We start from the raw sequence: 17907 nt of genomic DNA, 5'->3' as shown, positions 1-17907 counted from the left end.
TTTTAAACTGATTTAGGGCCGATAATTTAAGCTGGTTTTAAGCGAATTTGTTGCTGCGGACTTTCTTTTTGCCTCCTCAATTTGAAGTTATTTTTTTAAATTGATGTGAGCACTAGAATATTTCACTTAAGTCAAATATGAGCAGGTAAAATTATAGAGGAATAAAAGCCAAATCAAATGAGGTATAGGTTGTTTAAACAGTTACATTAAATTTAGCTTAAATTTGCAGTTTTTTAAAAAAATTACAAGTGCGGACTTTCTTTTTACTGCCTATGTGTATGAATAGGTGTTGGGACGATTAATTGGAATCAGAAAAATCGCAACTTTTAGGTATATCGGAATCAGAAAAATTAGTACTTTCTGATGCCAATAAACGATTCTTTTAATTTTTTTCAATTCAATTCTGCTAAAAGCAAAATCTTCCACTGCTGGTAATAATGATAAAATAATAAATATTGATTTTTTTTAACTAATAGTAAAACTAAAATCTGTAGATCATCGCTTACAAGTTTATCTTTTATGCCTAAGAAAATATCAGCACATTTAACACGTGTTTTTCTATAATTGTGGAAAAATAACTATTTCATAGTTAAATATTTAGAGTTTATACAGAATCAGAATCGGTAATTGTATCGGAATCAGGAATTCAATAAGGAATCGGTAATTGTATCTGAATCGGAGGGAAAATATTGGAATCGTCCCATCACTAATATATATATATATATATATATATATAATCTATTTAGGCGCGCATTATGATTATGTTGGCGCGTGAAAAATAAAAAATAACTCCCACGCAAATTCCAGCGTGACCTTATATATTAAATCGACTCAAAACGAGCGGACGTAGTACAGAGCACCCCACGTGATGTTTCCGTCCAATGGGATTTCTCCAAGGACATTTTTCTAAACTTTTCTTCTTAAGCTCGCTGGGAGCCGGTCCAAATAGTATTTAAGCACACACAAACATCAAATCTCTCTCTCAACTGCACTCTCATTCGGACATTCCACGCGTGTTACTATCACTCTTCCATTTTCACCGCTTCGCGCGCTTCATACAATTTCACAGGCGAACATTACCTATTGCCTCTCTTAACATGTTTTAACATATGAACAGTTCAACAAAAAAAGACATTCTCTTTTTTTTATACGAACACTTAAAAAGGACTTCTGAACTCATTATAAAGAGAATTATATTTTATTTGTTAATGGTTGGTTTCTGTGAATAAACCTCCGTTTGTTTTGCATGTAAGTCTTCTTCTTTTTATTTTTATTTATTTGTGGAGGAAGTTAGTTCCTAAAAAGACCTGACGACCCCCACAGACCGAAAATTGTCGGAGGAGTTTGGTGGAGATCTCAAAGGTTGAACTTTGAACCCTTAATCGACAAATTTCTGGCCAAAAACCGATCACATAGACTTTCCCAAATCTCAGTACCCTGTATATCAAATTTCGAGTCTGTAGACTTAAAATTGACAGTTATTGCGCAGGGAAATATATATATATATATATATATATATATATATATATATATATATATATATATATATACACACACACTCTTTCACTTTTTATATATATGTGTGTGTGTGTGTTTTTAAAATATATTTATCCACTGACATGTGTTTCGTTGTAGATGACGAAACCGGTGTTAGTGGATATTTATATAAAAAAAACATGTATGTCGCTCCCCATTTGAAGGTAACAAATTTGGTAAAAGGGAAAATTAAAACCAACTCACATTTAGGTAAAAATGCGCTTACGTATACATAATTGAATTCATCAAAAAGTATCGCGAACAAAAACAAATAAATAACATATATAAACGAAAAGCAGTCAAACGCAGTTCATCATCAACGTTAGTACTGAGTACTCCCATGGCGTTCCTCATCTTTCAGCAGGTAATCATTCTAGTCTCATCAACCCTTATCGTCGGCATAGTAATAAAAAATATATAAATACTGACTCAACGGGTCACGAGTGATTTTGTTATGATTTATTTCAATGTGAATGTTATTAAGTCATCACATTTGGTACTATTACTAATTTTTCTCATGGCTATTTTTAGGATCCTAGATAAGTAACTAAAAAAAAAAAAAAAAACGAAACAAGTGATTCATTCACACGATAATAAAAGTAGGTTTTATTCAAATGCTGATTTTTAGGATTGTTGCCATTATTTTAAATGTTTTCATTTGTTGTAGTCTTTTTTTTTTTCTTTGCTTGTTTACGTTGCATTTCTTTCTGGCTGGATTTGAACGACTGGACATTGCTTGCCTTATTCGATATTTATTTGAAAAACAAACAAACAAAAAAAAGCAACAAAAAAAAAACTTTCAACATTGTTCTTTTTCTTAACTCAAGTAAGTTTTTATTCATTTTAATTCTTTAATGGAATGTGATGACACTAATTTCCGACGCTCATAACAAAAAAAAAAAAAAAAATACAAGTCAAAACTAGTAAAATGAACTAATTCATCGTAATTTTTACTCTATATTGACGAAAGACCAGGGTTTAAATCGCATATAAACATTCTGGCACTTCTACACTATCAGAACGAAATTTCGGAAATCGTAAAACTGAATTTCACATGAAAACTATGTTATCTACGTATTCTTCGTATTTTAAAGATGATTTTATCCAAAAATTACGAAAATCGACCAGGGAGAAAATTATTTATTAAAGAAAATAGAATTTGAAGAAAATGATCATATTTACTTAAGAGTTAAAAAAGGAGGTAATTTTCCGTTTTGATTTATTTTATAAAAACAAGATGGTTGCTATTTTCACCTGCTAACACGATTAAAGTTGTATTTAAATAAAAAAAAATAATTAAGTGGTAATTTCGACTGCATAATTTGGAAGCTAACATTGTAATTCATTAGAATTGACAAAAAAAAAAAAAAAAATCAGTAGAAACCATTGTTTTTTTTTTGGTTTTTTTATCTGTGAAAACTCCATCGACTACAAAAATTCCTTCTAATAAGTATAGACGCGCCAACATTTTTTACACTCCATTCTCTTCCCTGCAACCTCTTCCTCACAGAAGAAACGTTGCGAACTTGTCTCTGCTCTATCGTTTTCATGGCGAGTGCTCGTCTTAGCTCCAATCTATGGTCCTCCTTTGCCAAGCTTTCACGAAAGACACTCGTCTATTCGAAACCACTATCAACAATTTCATCTGTGCCTAAACCTAAAAGTGAATTGAATTCCATTAACAAAGCCTATTTCTTTGAAATGCACACCTGTGGAATGGAACTGAAACTGAAACTTCGTTTATCTGCTTTCCAGCTGACTACAATATGGCCGTTTTCAAGTCCAACGTAAACAAGTCCTTGATAAATCGTCCCCTTAAGTAATTCATACCAAATTTCCACTACTAACGATTACTACGATGTTGTCCCATTGACTACTATACACTCATTAATCCTTATCCTCGAGTGGCCTCTAGGTCTTGATAAGCGGCGACTCTTATGGAAAAAAAACCCCGGCGAAATTTGATTTAATTTTTTTTTTTTTTTTAAATATAATCTTGAGAATATAGGCAAACATACATTACGAGAAATAAATTTTACTTTACAATTTTTTACTATTATTATTTGCTGGAGGCTTATCGAAAATTCCGCCTTTATTAGCGTCATAACTATAATGTGACTGATGAATTTATAGCACTTGTGTCCCTCTTCGACGTACATACTGACTCGATAACACAATAAATAAGCAGCAAAATTCCACGTCTTCATTGAGGTATCTAGATGCTGCGAAGCCTTCTACGCTAATAATAGCTTCTCTCAGACTGCTAGACTTGAATTCCACGCCCGTTTCTTGCTTCCTTGACTGTACTAACATGCAGAAGTTTAAATGTAATGTGAACAGACATCTCGCTGACACTGGTCGCTGCACTGCACAAGCACAACTCATCACAGTCTTCTGTTAGACACGATCTCAAATAGTATCCTGTTATTACGCTTTAAGTGGAAATTATGCCTTGTTTGGGGTGGGAGAAAGAAAAAATATTTTGTGTATTTGTTTTATTTTATTTTGTATAGAAACATTTCAGATTCTTTGTCACGTGACCATTGATTTGACCTTTAAATGTCAGAATACAAGTTGATAAATGCGATTTGATTTCCTACTTTCTGAGTTAATTCAAGAAAGGCTTCAGTTTCACAACTGACATTACTAAACTTTGGAAATACGAACATACGATAAACAATATTGACTAATTTAGGGAATGAATTTAAAATCTTTTCGTTTTTTTTTTTGTTTTTTTTCTAATTTTTTTTTTTTTTTTTTTTTGTCGGCGACGGTGTGACCGGGTAATTGTTCACATGTACTGTAGGCACCTCCAAAAGTCACCACAGAATTACCCCCCTCCCTATATGTAGAACGATGTAACTTTATTATCTTCTTCTCTATCTCTATCTCTTCTCTTCTCTATATAAATAAAATGAACTCATTTTTTCCCGTAGGATTTTGACCTTAATAGGATTAAAAATCAAGATATTTCATGCAAATATAATATGAACAAACGGCAGATATTTCATGCAAATATAATATGCACAAACGGCAGAACAATATCTGAGGTGTGTTATAGGCTTATTATTTATCAAATTCCTCGATAATCTTAGATTTCTATACTTTTTCTGCTGAGAAGTCACGGCCAAAATCGGTTAAGATCAATGGAAGTGGTAAAATATTTTCTCTAATAAATTCCTCCTCCCCCTGCCACCACTTAACACCGTTTGGGGATCGTTCACAAGGAACAATTGAGAAGAGAACACCGGTTTGGCTTCGTAGTTCTTTCATGTGAAGTTATTTAAAATCACTAAACTAAGCTGCAGTGCTCTGTGGCGTAGTGGTTAGCGTGCTGGACAATTCACATATTTTCACGTTCGCGCCGACCTACCGTAGTCTTTTTTTTTTTTTTCCTAAACAACTGGAATGGACTTTTCTTGGTGGCCGAACTGTTAACGTTGCAGATGTTTTTTTTTTTTTTTTTTTTTTTTTTTTTTTTTTTTTTTTCCACACTTTATTTTCCTACTTTTACTCATGACTCCGGGTTTGATCCTTCCTACTTACCTAACATAACATTTTTTACCCCCCCCGTCCCGGAAACAAACACTCGGGCAACGCCGGGTAGCCCCGCTAGTAAATTAATATTGTCAATATAACTTTTGTACCATTTAAAAGAAAGGCAAAATAAACTAGTAATAATTAAAAAAAATTTTTTTCATCGTACGAAAGTAAATGAAATTGCTAGACGAAAATTGTGTTTACATAATTGACGCTTTAAAATAACGTTTCCATGTAGTAAGCATTTCGAATGTGAAAACATACCCGTGTTTAATAAATCTAGCAAAAATCAATTAATGGTCAGATTTTAGTGAATTTTTCGATACTTATCCATTTTAGAATCAAAGTACACATAAAATGCAGTTTCCGTAAAATATACGAAGGGAAATATTTTTTTTTAGTGCGTGACCCCCCCCCTCCATATTTATTTTTTTTGAAATTTGAACAAAATATATTTAAATCTATCGAAATTTCTATTTATTATGAAACATAAGAATTCAAATAAATAAAATATATTTATTTTTAATTTTGAATACACGTATTGAACAAAAATGTGCATTGATGTTGCAATTGAAAAAAATGATATAAATTTAATATTGTTTTTTTAATAGCGTTTTTTCGAATTAATATATGCTATAATCAGTTGAAGTGCCAAGAAAAAGAAACTTCGTAAACATTAATTAATTTTTAAAAGATTAAAACTCCATTATTTCCGTTACAACCTAGATTTTTAATTGTATTTAATTTTTTTTTTAAATATTAAGTTTTTACATAAACATGACTCTTGTCAGCTATTTTATCTCCAGATTAAAACCGATTTGAAAATATTATTGCAATGCACAAATATTAAGCATTTTATAGCCCCCCCCTCATATTTTGTTTGTCTCTTTTTACCGAACAAAATATGGAAGCCCGTAGGTAACCAAAAAACATTCGGTAAAACCGTATTTCATATTTAATATACAAATGTTTTATAATATTATTAATCATTAAACTGTAAATCTTAAAACCCAACAAAATTATAATAAAGATTAATTATTAATTGCAGTTTGAAGAACATAAACAAAGGTTTTAAAAAAATCATTAAGTCGCTTTTGCTTTTCCATAGTTCGTATAGTTAACACAAGTCTGACGTCCGTTTTTCACATTGTTTTGGAGATACCTAATGTACTGTCACTTATTATTGAAACGGATTTCGACATGATTTCAACATTGCTCCCAATTCAGCTGGGGAATGTTTTTGGTACTTGCGCAGTTTATTAAAGACATTGAAAAAAAATTATATTGTACGTACTCGTTATGGAATAAAGTTTTCAGTTTAATCAAGACATTAAAAAATGAAAATATTGAAAAAAAAAAAAAAAAGAAAAAAAGTTACATTGTACGTAACCGTTCTGAAATGAAGTTCTTAAAAAATAAATTCACTTAATTTTATAAAGTAGTTTATTTTTTGCTGAAAAAAAAAATTATGATAGCTATCAGAAGGTAGCCATGTTTCCATTTTTAAAAAGAAAAGCTATTTAATATGAGGGAGAGAGAGTGTCAGCGCTTTAGACTGAGTTATATCTCCGTGGCGTTTTTTAAAAAATTCAAACATGACTACGCTCTGTCATAACGCGTTTTTCCGCTGTAAAAAAAAAAAAAAAAAATAAATAATACTCTATCAAATTAAGTGAAATCCCCCCCCTCCCCCCGAATAACTTAATTCCATAACGGGTACGTATAACTTTTTTTCCAATATTTTCATTTTTTTATGTCTTGATTAAACTGTATAAGTACCATGTAATTGACATATGACATCTTGAATTGTAAGCTTTTTAAAAGTATGGAAACTTATACCGGTTACAAAAAACTAAACTAAACATGCTTTGTTTTCTGATTTTTTTTTTTTTTTTTTTTTTTACGTTAACCATAGTTTTGTGGTATTATATATTTCAGTTTTAATATCATTTTTAGTCTGCTTTTATAATTTCTAAATTTTTCATTATATTTTACTCAGAATAATTTTTTATTTTTTTATTTCTTAAAATAATTTCATAAATTGAATTTATTTTTAATTTCATAAAATCATTTTTCATTTCTTATTTTATAATTAACTAACAAGGGGTACCCGGCGTTGCCCGGGTGTTTGGCCGTGTGTGTGGAAACTCCGGGGGTGGGGGTTAAAAAAAAAATGTTTTGGTAGGTAAGTATGAGGATCGAACCCGAACCGTTGAGGCAAAGTTGTAAATTAAAGTGTGAAAAAAAAAAAAAACGATTGCCCCACCGCGAGATACTAACGGAAACACGTTTGAATTTATTTAATTACTTGGATTTGGCAGGTGCCCGTTTTAATGAGTTAATGAGGTCAAGTTTGACTGCGGGATAGTATTTACTGCAGATTTTTATTTTTCTCAAGATGTTATAGGAAAAAGACTAACCCACATGCGGCGAGCGAAAAATGTTGAATATTTATCTTCCCGAAATCGAGCAAATTAAATAGACAGGCGAGCTTCGTTGTTAAGTGTAAGGTAAATTTGTGAACCGACCGATCGCTTCTCTGAAAAAAGCCTTTTGTAGACATACAGAAAAAGCGAACACACATACAAACATACATACATTTTCGCTTTTATATTTAAAGATAACAAGTGAACCACATTAGTTTTCCATAAACCAGATTGTACTGTATTTTCCCCCAGTTTTGTACTAAAGATTGTAAAATTGTTTTTTAACGGATTCAATATTTTATTGAATTTAGTTTAAAAATAACGATCGGTATTGGTTGATTTGAGTCACAAGATGCAAACTGACACCCAGACGACAATCTTATTTTTAATGGTTTTTCTTTAGATAAGATAACTACTGTTTGTTGTACCTATATGCTACCATACTTCAAGGAATCTCGCGTAAACAAAAATGTGCCAAAACAATTATTGCAAATCTTAAACTTCCATAGTTGTATTTTTTTTTCTGTTTCAGTATCGATTCCTCAAAGCATTCTCTATTTAATGGTGTATTACGAACATTGGGCTTTCTAAAAGAAAATTATAAAATTTATTTTAAAAAAATTTAAGATGTATTTTCATAAAAATAATGAAAATATTTTAATGCTACAAATTTCACAATTCAAATCACAAAAGATGTAAAATTAAACAAATTCAAAAGTTGGGTTTTCAGTCTCAGAATTTGAAGACCTGCTGTTTTTTTCTTCTTTCTAACCCCACCCCCCTCCCTACACAGGAAGCATATGCCCAGGTCCGACTTTGTCTTTTTATTTTTTTAAGGGGGAAGTGTGGCCAAAAATAGAGAAAGGGAAGGATTTATGCAAAAAAAAAAAAAAAAAAAAAAAAAAAAAAAAAAAAAAGTGTAATATATATAATATAATTATTTCCAGTCAAACAATGTTGCAGCTTACAAGAGCTATGACAGCCTCCAAGACTAGAGTTTTGCCCTCATTTGGGCTCATCAGTTAGACATATCCGAACTCAAGTTTCGAATGCCGAGTTCAGATATGTCATACTGATGAGCCCAAATGAGGGTGAAACTCGAGTCTTGGACTTCCGGTTTGTTGATTGTCATGACTCTTGTGAGCTGTGACGTTGTTTGACTGTGGAAATAATTATGTAATCTCTCACATTCTGAAAATTCTATTACTAATTGCTTGCTAGGTTAGTGTGTTGGATGGCATCGTCCTGGGGAGTAGAAAATTCCTACTTGTGAGATATCGGCGTGGGTTACAGCTGGTTGGATGACCACATCCTTTGTTCAAGACGAAGTGGGTTCATTCCATAGTCAGATTTCGCCGCAGTTTGATCTGTGCTAGTTAATAGACTTTCTTGTGTGTGGTATGTTAGCTCATGTAGCAGAGTATTCACCTCACATGCAAGAGTCTTGCTGAAGCGCGATTCCAGAATTATAAATTCAGTCGAAAGAATCCTCTTTTAAACATTCTTCCAACAAACTGTAACTTCTTTTGAAATATTTCTCTGACCAAAGATCTTATAAATTTCGAATTTTTAGATTTTCTTTGTGTGAATAATTAAACTGCTTCTTGACGTACTCTTTCTCCTCTCTCTCGTCCACTTCTCTACTACTAGGATTAATGTCTCTGTCGTCAACTTTTTGTTTGTTAAATGTACATTTTGTGTGTTAAGTAAAGATTATTTTTATATTTCTCTCCTTGTTCTCTAATTTCACATTTAACCACGTAACACAAGTAAAATTGTTCAATTAATATACACGGTTGTTGTTCCTTTTCTTTTAAAACTGTTGTTCCCAGTTCAACTTTCAGCACTTCAAGTATAATTCATGTTTTCTTGTGTGCAAGAATTATTAAACTTTCCTTTGGTGAATTAGTATGCAGGTAATGTTCAGGGTCTGTGTTCAAATCTGAGCAAAGGTAGCTAGATGATTTAACAAATTATTTGAAAAATTGTTGCAGAATAGAATGTGGATCAGAATGTTGATGATGTAAAGAGAGAAGCTTGGTTTTAGATGCATTAAAAGTAACCAGCCACTCCTTTCCCCATTGTACTACGTGCTCAAGATCAGAGGAGAGAGAATTGGAGAGAACTTGGTCGTTTACTGTTTTAGATGTGCTACCATAAATGGTAGTGTCGTCAGCATAAATGTCTACAAATGATGTAAGGATGTGATTTGGAAGATCATTTATGTAGATCAGGAAAAGAGTTGGGCCCAGGATTGACCCCTGAGGGACACCGGCATTAATATTGTGAGCTTCTGATTTTTGCCCCTCAACTACTACTCTTATGAACCTATCAGAAAGAAATGATTTAATAATTGAGAAGACATTTCCAGCTATACCATAGCTAGAGATCTTATGAAGTAAACCTTTATGCCATACCCTATCAAAGGCCTTAGATATGTCAAGAGCAATTGCCCTAGAAAGGTGGCCTCCGTCGAGAGATTTGCTAATCCTATGAGATATAACTGTAAGCACATCTGCTGTAGATCTAGCAGAACGGAAACCATATTGAGTGTCACTAAGAAGGTTATTTTTGTTGAGATGGTTGATTACTTCTGTATTTAACACAGATTCCAACAACTTACTCATGACGCACAGGAGACTTATTGGCCTGTACTGAGAGGGGGAATGAGCGATCACCTGAATTCTTAAATACAGGGCATACTGATAAAATTTTCCAGAGAGATGGGAAACTATTCTCCTTAAGACAACGTTTAAACAGTTTTGTAAGTATGGGCGCTAGTTCAGGTTGAAGTTTTTTGAGTACTATGATTGGAATACCGTCAGGGCCAGTTGCTTTACTGGAATCAAGGTTTTTGATTAGCTTGGCAACATCACGTACAGATATACGTATATCACATAGCGTGTTTTCTGATACAGGAGGAAATATTGGGGGTTGGCGGCCTTGGTCGCAAAGGGTAGAATTAGCTGCAAAGTTCTTGACAAAGAGTTTGGCTTTGTCTGATGCTGACGAGATTACCTCAGGTCCATTGATAATAGTTGGGATGGAGCACACGCTTCTGTTCAGGATTCTGTTTGCTATTTGCCAAAACTGGTGGGAACCAAGCTGCTTCTCAGCTACTTTGGACTTAACAAATTGAGCATACAACTCTCTTGCGTTCTTTATTACTTTCTTACAATGGTTGCTGGCAGTCATGAAAGCGGCTTTAGTTCCCATACATCTATTACGTTGGAAGCAGTGGAAAAAGTGATTTCTGTGCGCAATGGTAGCAGCACATTCTGGAGAGAACCATGGCTGGCTGTTAGGTTTTTGCTGAAACTTTTTTGAGAGTATGAAACGGTCAATACCTACAATTAACCATTCCGTCAGGTCTAATACTATAGAGGACACATCCTTTTTAATCATGGAAGGCAGAGGTAGATCAGATATAAATGTACGGAAGCTATCCCAGTCAGCCTTAGTGTATCGATATACTTTCCTATGGAGAGGTACGTCTGGGGACATATTACATTTCATTTTTATCTCAATTGATACAACAGAGTGGTCGGAAGATCCAAGAGGCGACAGAACAGAAACTGAACATAGTTCAGGGCAAGTTGTGAGAAAAAGGTCTAGTAGGCTCGCATACTGGCCGTCATTGTCGGGCGGGTTCGTGAACAATCTGAGTGAGGTCATAGGCAATGGAGAAATCATGACAGAACCTCCCCTCATCATTGGTCTTGTTTGAGTGGGTCAACCATTCGACGTTGTGAACATTGAAGTCTCCACATACGTGAATGTTAGCAGATAGGACTTGGTCAATTTTCTCAGATATGCTTTGAAAGATAGTAACTCCGCTGTTGTGGGGGCGATAGAGAGTAAATATAAATGCAGTAGTGTGAGCTAAAGCAACCCGGAAGCACATATAGGGTAAGTTAGGATTTTTGACCGCTTATCGTGTTACAGCTTTTGTTTAACTTATTGGCTTTTTTTTTTTTTTTACAATTCTAATGATGGACTTTTTTTTCACTTGTCAACCATTTCTTTTAGGTTTTATTTGTTCTGTTATTATATTTTTCAGTTATTTGCATCTTTAACATCCTCCAAACGGACTTTGCACGTACATTGTCATGTTTGAAGAAATCCATGACCCTGCAGCCCGAGTGAGGGCCCTGTGTGAATTTGGTTGTCAAGTTGCTATCGACAAATCAGTGGCCCCAAAACAGTATTTCCGTTCTGGTCTTGAAATGCTTCGAATGGCTACAGTTTACCAAGAAGAAGGAAATCTCGAAGCTGCATTCATCTTGTATTCAAAATTCATTACGTAAGTACAATATGTATTTCGGCATTTATTAAGTCCTACCAAATTAGGCTGTCTGAAGATACTGACTTCCTGGTCTAAAATGCACCAAACATTGATGTTATTGCTTATTTCCCTTTTTCTTTGCAAAACTCAATCATGTTCTGTGAAATCAAAAATAATTTTCCTCCACAAAACAAGCAAACTAAACACTGAATATATATACGAAGATGATGTTTGTCCATCGCTTGCAAAGATAACCATGATCATGCAATTGTTTTGTGGGTTCGAAGATGACTTGTTAGACAGATTCGTGCTCTGAAATATTTCTTGCATGTTGGACACCTGTGGGATAATTTTGTACGAGAGGTGTTGACTGCTGTCTTTTCTAATGTCTCGTTTTCCCTTGCGCTCTTCATTGCATGCAGATTCAGCCATTGTAGCCACTTTGTGAGTTGCGGCACGCCAGAAACATCTGTCTTAGGTTATTTTTTTCCATGACTTAGGAATGTGTGTATATGTATATATATGTATGTATATATATATGTGTGTGTGTGTGTATATGTATGTGTGTATATATATATGTGTGGGTGTGTGTGTGTATATATGTGTGTGTGTGTGTGTATATATGTGTGTGGGTGTGTGTATATATGTGTGTGTGTATATATATATGTGTGTGTGTATATATATATGTGTGTGTATATATATGTGTGTGTTTGTGTGTGTATATATATATATGTGTGTGTTTGTGTGTGTATATATATATGTGTGTGTGTGTGTATTTGTGTATATATATGTGTATGTGTGTGTGTACATATGTATGTGTGTATTTGTATATGTGTGTATGTATGTGTGTATGTATATATGTGTATGTGTGTGTATTATTTAGTTAATTTATTTATTTTTTTCAACCTCCATTAAATGTTTTCCCTTGGTCCTTCTTTTTGCCGTGGATACCAAGTCTTCCTTTTTTTTAATGCCTATAGTATATATATATATATATATACGTATGGGTATGGCTCAAAAAAGCTAAGCATAAGCAATGAGGGTAGATAATTGTACGTTTTGGTTTTGATTCTAGATGATGGCACCCAAGTCGTATATATATTTTTGGTTTTGATCTCACTACCATATATTAGGTTCAATATATTAATCAATAGAGAATTGCCTGCATGAATATTTAAGCATATTTTAAATTCGGGTCATGTCAGATGACCTGCTAGTATGTGTTTGTGTGTATGTATGTGTGTGTTGGGGTGGAGAGGGCTCCTGTAAGCCGTGGTGAAGGCAACCTTTCTAGGAGAAGCAAATCTCTGATTTAAAAAACCATAAAACGGGAGACCAGTACCCACATTAAGCTGGTCTGCAGTTTAACTTGTTGCTGGCTATCTTGCTCTTGCTTGTTTCTGGATCTCAACATTTTGAACCGAGACAGAGACTTAACTGTCGTACAAAGCTAAGACTGTGTAACATCATCTGTGTATAGATACTCCCTCAGGCATTTGTCTATAAAAATGGTCCGGTGGCGAGAGAAGTCATTTTTGGGCTCATGGACTTTAAGTGTCTGAGGGAGTGGCACTCGTCTGACAAGACGTTGCAATCATCAATCATCATGTGTGTGTGTGTGTATATGTATGTATGTATATGTGTGTGTGTATATATATGTGTGTGTGTATATATGTATATGTGTGTATGTGTGTGTGTATATGTGTATGTATGTGTATATGTATATATGTGTGTATATGTATGTATGTGTGTATGTGTATATATATATGTGTGTATATATATATAAATATGTGTGTGTGTATATTATATATATATAAATAAATAAAGACACAAACAACTTCAAGCATAAAAACGTTTTTCTAAAATTATAGATGCAGCATTAAATAACCCTGAAAGAGTTGATATGCCATTAGCAAAACAGCTGGTACTTTGAAAGACTAAGGACCATGCTATCGTCAGAATTTTCCTGGCAGTTTACATAAAAGGTGCTGAATGAAAGTTCAGTTTTTTTTTTTTTTAATTTTCTTCAATGAAAAATTCAATTGAAAAATAGGAATAATTTTTTTTTTTTTTTTTTTTTTGAATCAAGATAAATTTATTTTTCACTAGCAGTTCCGCCCTGTTTTACTCTGACCCTTACTGTTCATAACTTTATGTACATATGTATATATTAAAAAGTGTAAATATGTACGATAATAGGCTTCCTTAACTACCATAGAGAAATGTTGGTAGAGACTGTAGACGTGGAATTTTTTTTTTTAACTTTGACCACAATCTTGACTCCCTGTACCTTTATTGTTTAAGGTTAAAATCAAATTGTTTGATCCATGTCCAAGTAACCTACATCTAAAATTTCAAGTGTTTAGACCCAAAATTGGCAGAGGAGTTTGGTAGAGTCTGCAAAGGTCAACTCTGTAAACTTTGACCTCTTACCAACCAAAATTTCGTCCAAAAACTTATTAAAAAGTTTACTGCATGTCTGAATATCCTTTATATAAAATTTCAAATATTTAGACCCAAAATTAACTTAATACTTTGCTAAAGACCACAAAGGTAAAATCTTTCGCATTTTGACTGCTTGGAAGCCAAATTTTCAGGAAAAAAAAAAAAAAAAAAAAACGATTAAAAAGCTTGCCCTATGTCTGAATACACTTTAAATAAAATTTCAAATGTTTAGACGAAATTGGTTGAGTAATTTGGTAGAGACCACAGAGGTTAATTTTTTTTAAAAACTTTGACCCCAATTATGACCCCTTAACATTTATTGTTTTGAGCTCAAATCAAATTATAAAATTAGATCCATGTCCAAGTAACCTATATCTAAAATTTTAAGTGTTTAGATGCAAAATTGGCGGAGGAGTTTGGTAGAGTTTTCAAAGGTCAAATCGTTGAACTTTGACCCCTTAACAGCCAAATTTCTGGCCGAAAATCAATTAAAAAGATTTTCCCAAATCTCAATACACCTTATGTTAAATCTCGAGTCTGTAGACCGAAAATTGACAGTTATTTGGTAGGGAAGTGTACACACACACACACACATTTTCACTTTTATAGACATATAGATATAACAAACCAATTATAGCAAATGTTTTGTTAAATCATGTCGGCTGCTACAATTTCATTATAGCGTAGTGTTTCAGCATCTTTCATCGTTTTGCATAAACTGGAACATTTCAACACCCATCCCTGTTTCACATAAGTACCAAACAACCAAACCAACATTGCTTAACTTTGATAGTCTGTGTGCTTGGCCATAAATGAACTTTAAAAGGTTCCTTGTTCTTGTTTAAAATTACACTTAACCCTTCATGATCTGAATTATGATGTAGCTGATTAAAAAAAACATTGTTAATTTTAGTTAGTTTAAAGGGTAATAATGAAACTAAAATTGTCTTCAAACTGGAAAAATTATGAAGTACTTCAGGGGTCTATCCTTGGCCTTTACTATTCCTAATATTCATAAATGACCTCCCTGATAAAATAGTTTCCGAGATGGGTATATTTGCTGATGACGCCATGCTCTATAATAGTCACGAGGGGAAAACAAATGAACACATATCCAAGGAAATGGCGGAAACACTAGAGGAAGACCTCCAATCTGTAGTAAAATGGGACAAAAATGAATGGTCACATTCAATGCTGCCAAGACTAAGTTTGTTTCTTTACAATAATTACAAGAAACCTTCTCTACCACCAATAGCAATGGTCAAGAACACATTACCTGAAAGTACTTCTTTTAAACTCCTCAGCCTAATGTTCACAGAGAACATGAGTTGGAGCAAGTACATTGAGAACATTGCCAAGGCTGCTGCGAAGAAGATGGGCTCTCTCTACTATGCTAGAAAGGTACTCGTGCCTGAAATTATCCTGTACCTCTATAAGGTAACCTTTCACCCATCTATGGAGTACTGTTGTCGCATTTGGGCTGGGGAATCTGCTACTAGTCTCATTCCTGGACAGGGTTCAAAGGAGGGTTGTTAACTTGATAGGTCCTGAACGGTCATCTAAGCTTCAGCCTATGTCCCATTGATTAAATGTTGCATCCTTCCGCCTGTTCTACAAGTATTTTAATGGTGAATGCTCTGATGAACTACACGCACTTGTGTCCCCTCAATTTAAATACCCCCCCGACAAACCCGACAAGCAGTTAAATCCCACCCCTACATGGGAGAGATCCCTAGGAGTAAGAAAGTCTTCTACTCCAATAGTTTCTTCCCCAGAACTGCCAGAACTGACTTTGGAACTCCCTTCCGGGATTCTGCTTTCCCAACTGTACTGACATGCAGAAGTTCAAGTGTAATGTGAACAGACATCTTGCTACTCATCTCCCTTCATAATACCCCTGCAACTTATGTCCCCGATAGTAGCCCCCTATCAAAGTGGCACTGTACCTTGTTTGGGGTGAAAATTGAATAAAAAATAAAAAAAAGATACTGAACTAATATGTGCGAAGCATGATTGAATCAATTCTCACTTTGTTTATGCCGTTATATTCATTTATTTACCCCTTGAACAAATTAGTTCAACCAAGTCATAAAGGGTTAACAAAACAAGAGTACAGAAAAATCTATATGATGTATGTAATTTGTCATGGAATGAAGATGTCCTATTTAAAAAATCAAATTGATCAAGTATTTTCTTCAAAGAAAAAAAAAAAAATTATGATGAGCCAGATAAGACAAAGCGGTAGGTGCCATATGTTTTTATCAAAATTCAAGGGAAGACAACTCTATTCAACTAACAAGATTCTTTTCTATTTCTTTATAAGAAAGAGATCGTTAATGGCTGCCAAAAATACTTATCGCTAAAAATCATAAAATATAACATCTTTGTTTCATGATGAGTATGCACATCAAAGATTTTTTTATTTTTTTATTTTATTTATTTTTTTAAATAAGTGTAATTCGAAATAAGCACCAGTTCTTCTCTTAAACTTGTGCACATTTTTAATAATCGGTTTTTGTTTTATTACAGTCATACTTTGATGCTCATACAAAATTTAATAAAATGACAATAATTGTAGGATAAAGTCATTGGAACCTGTGGAAATTCCACAGTTGTATCCTTTATTGCTGCTGTGTAGACTATGGATTTCCAACAAGAATTCAAACCTTACAATTATATTGTACCACTGAAATTTACTCAGTTAACCCCTAACAAAACATATCGCCACTTGGACGTAAGGGGCTACTAATTGGGACCATGCCTAGGAAAGATTAACAAGATGTTAGTTTATGTTATATTTAAATTGCTGCATATCAGTACAGTCAGGGAAGCAAGTAGCAGGAAGGGAATTCCAAAGTCCATCTGTTCAAGGGAAGAAACTAAGTATTCTGATCAATGTAATCTCAGAATATATCTGGTTATTGAGATTTATTCCCCAAAACCCTTGTGAAAATTTGACATATTTCCATTTTATGGACAGGCTCTATACTATTATATAGCATTTTTAACAGAACAGATACTACACTTTGAAATATTTATTTGCAAAAAAAATAATGCACATATTTTTAAAAATTTTCAAACAAATTAGGCACAAGGTCAACAACATGAGGAGGGGATGGAGGTTTTTTGGTCATCCTTTGTCACCATAACTTGAAAGTAAAAAAAAAAAAAAAAAATCCTGCTCTTTGCTAGAATCATCATTCACCATAATACCACATTTACTCCAGGAGCTGTCCTATTTGAAATTTCCAAATCAATTAAAAAAGAAAAAAAAAGAAAGTAAACGTGTTAGTAAGACCCTCCCAACTCTTCCTAAATGATCAACTGCTTATTGTTTTTCGGTTTGTTTAAAAAAAAAAAAAAACAAAGAAAAACGGCCAATCTATAATTGGGCGGGGGGTGAAATATAAATGGGGGAGAAAAAGAAAATATGGAGTGAGAGAGTTGGAGAATAAGTGATGTCCTTCCAAAATGAATGTAATCGGGGAAGGCCAGCACAGAAAAAAGTAATACACTTTGGTCCTATCATGCAGATCAAGAAAGTGTATTTTAGTTTGTTTCTCTGACAGCAGATGAAATTTAAAAAAAAAAAAAGGGGGGGGGGCAAGAAAAAGACCGAGATGAGTCAAAGTGGGAAAGAGTTTAGAATCATAAGAACAAGAAAACTAGAAGGAG

General features: G+C 33.5%; 1 protein-coding gene across 5 annotated transcripts in view; it reads left to right on the top strand.

The window, feature by feature from the left end:
* The window catches only part of LOC145249471 (STAM-binding protein-like), an 84118-nt gene that overhangs the window by 29013 nt on the left and 37198 nt on the right, over positions 1-17907 (top strand). For 2 of the 5 annotated variants that reach the window (XM_080111049.1, XM_080111045.1), the window contains exons 1-2: positions 2172-2362; positions 11563-11805. In XM_080111049.1, the coding sequence (XP_079967175.1) occupies positions 11612-11805 (194 nt within the window). In that variant the 5' untranslated portion in view covers positions 2172-2362; positions 11563-11611. Of the gene's footprint in view, positions 1-1877; positions 1901-2171; positions 2363-11562; positions 11806-17907 lie in introns of those variants that run through there. The other 3 variants (XM_080111048.1, XM_080111044.1, XM_080111047.1) reach the window with 2 other exon arrangements.

This window comes from Euprymna scolopes, chromosome 28 (assembly GCF_053919585.1).
Source record: "Euprymna scolopes isolate OS-2025 chromosome 28, ASM5391958v1, whole genome shotgun sequence".
Classification (NCBI taxonomy): domain Eukaryota; kingdom Metazoa; phylum Mollusca; class Cephalopoda; order Sepiida; family Sepiolidae; genus Euprymna; species Euprymna scolopes.
This window is presented reverse-complemented; position numbering and strand designations above follow the sequence as displayed.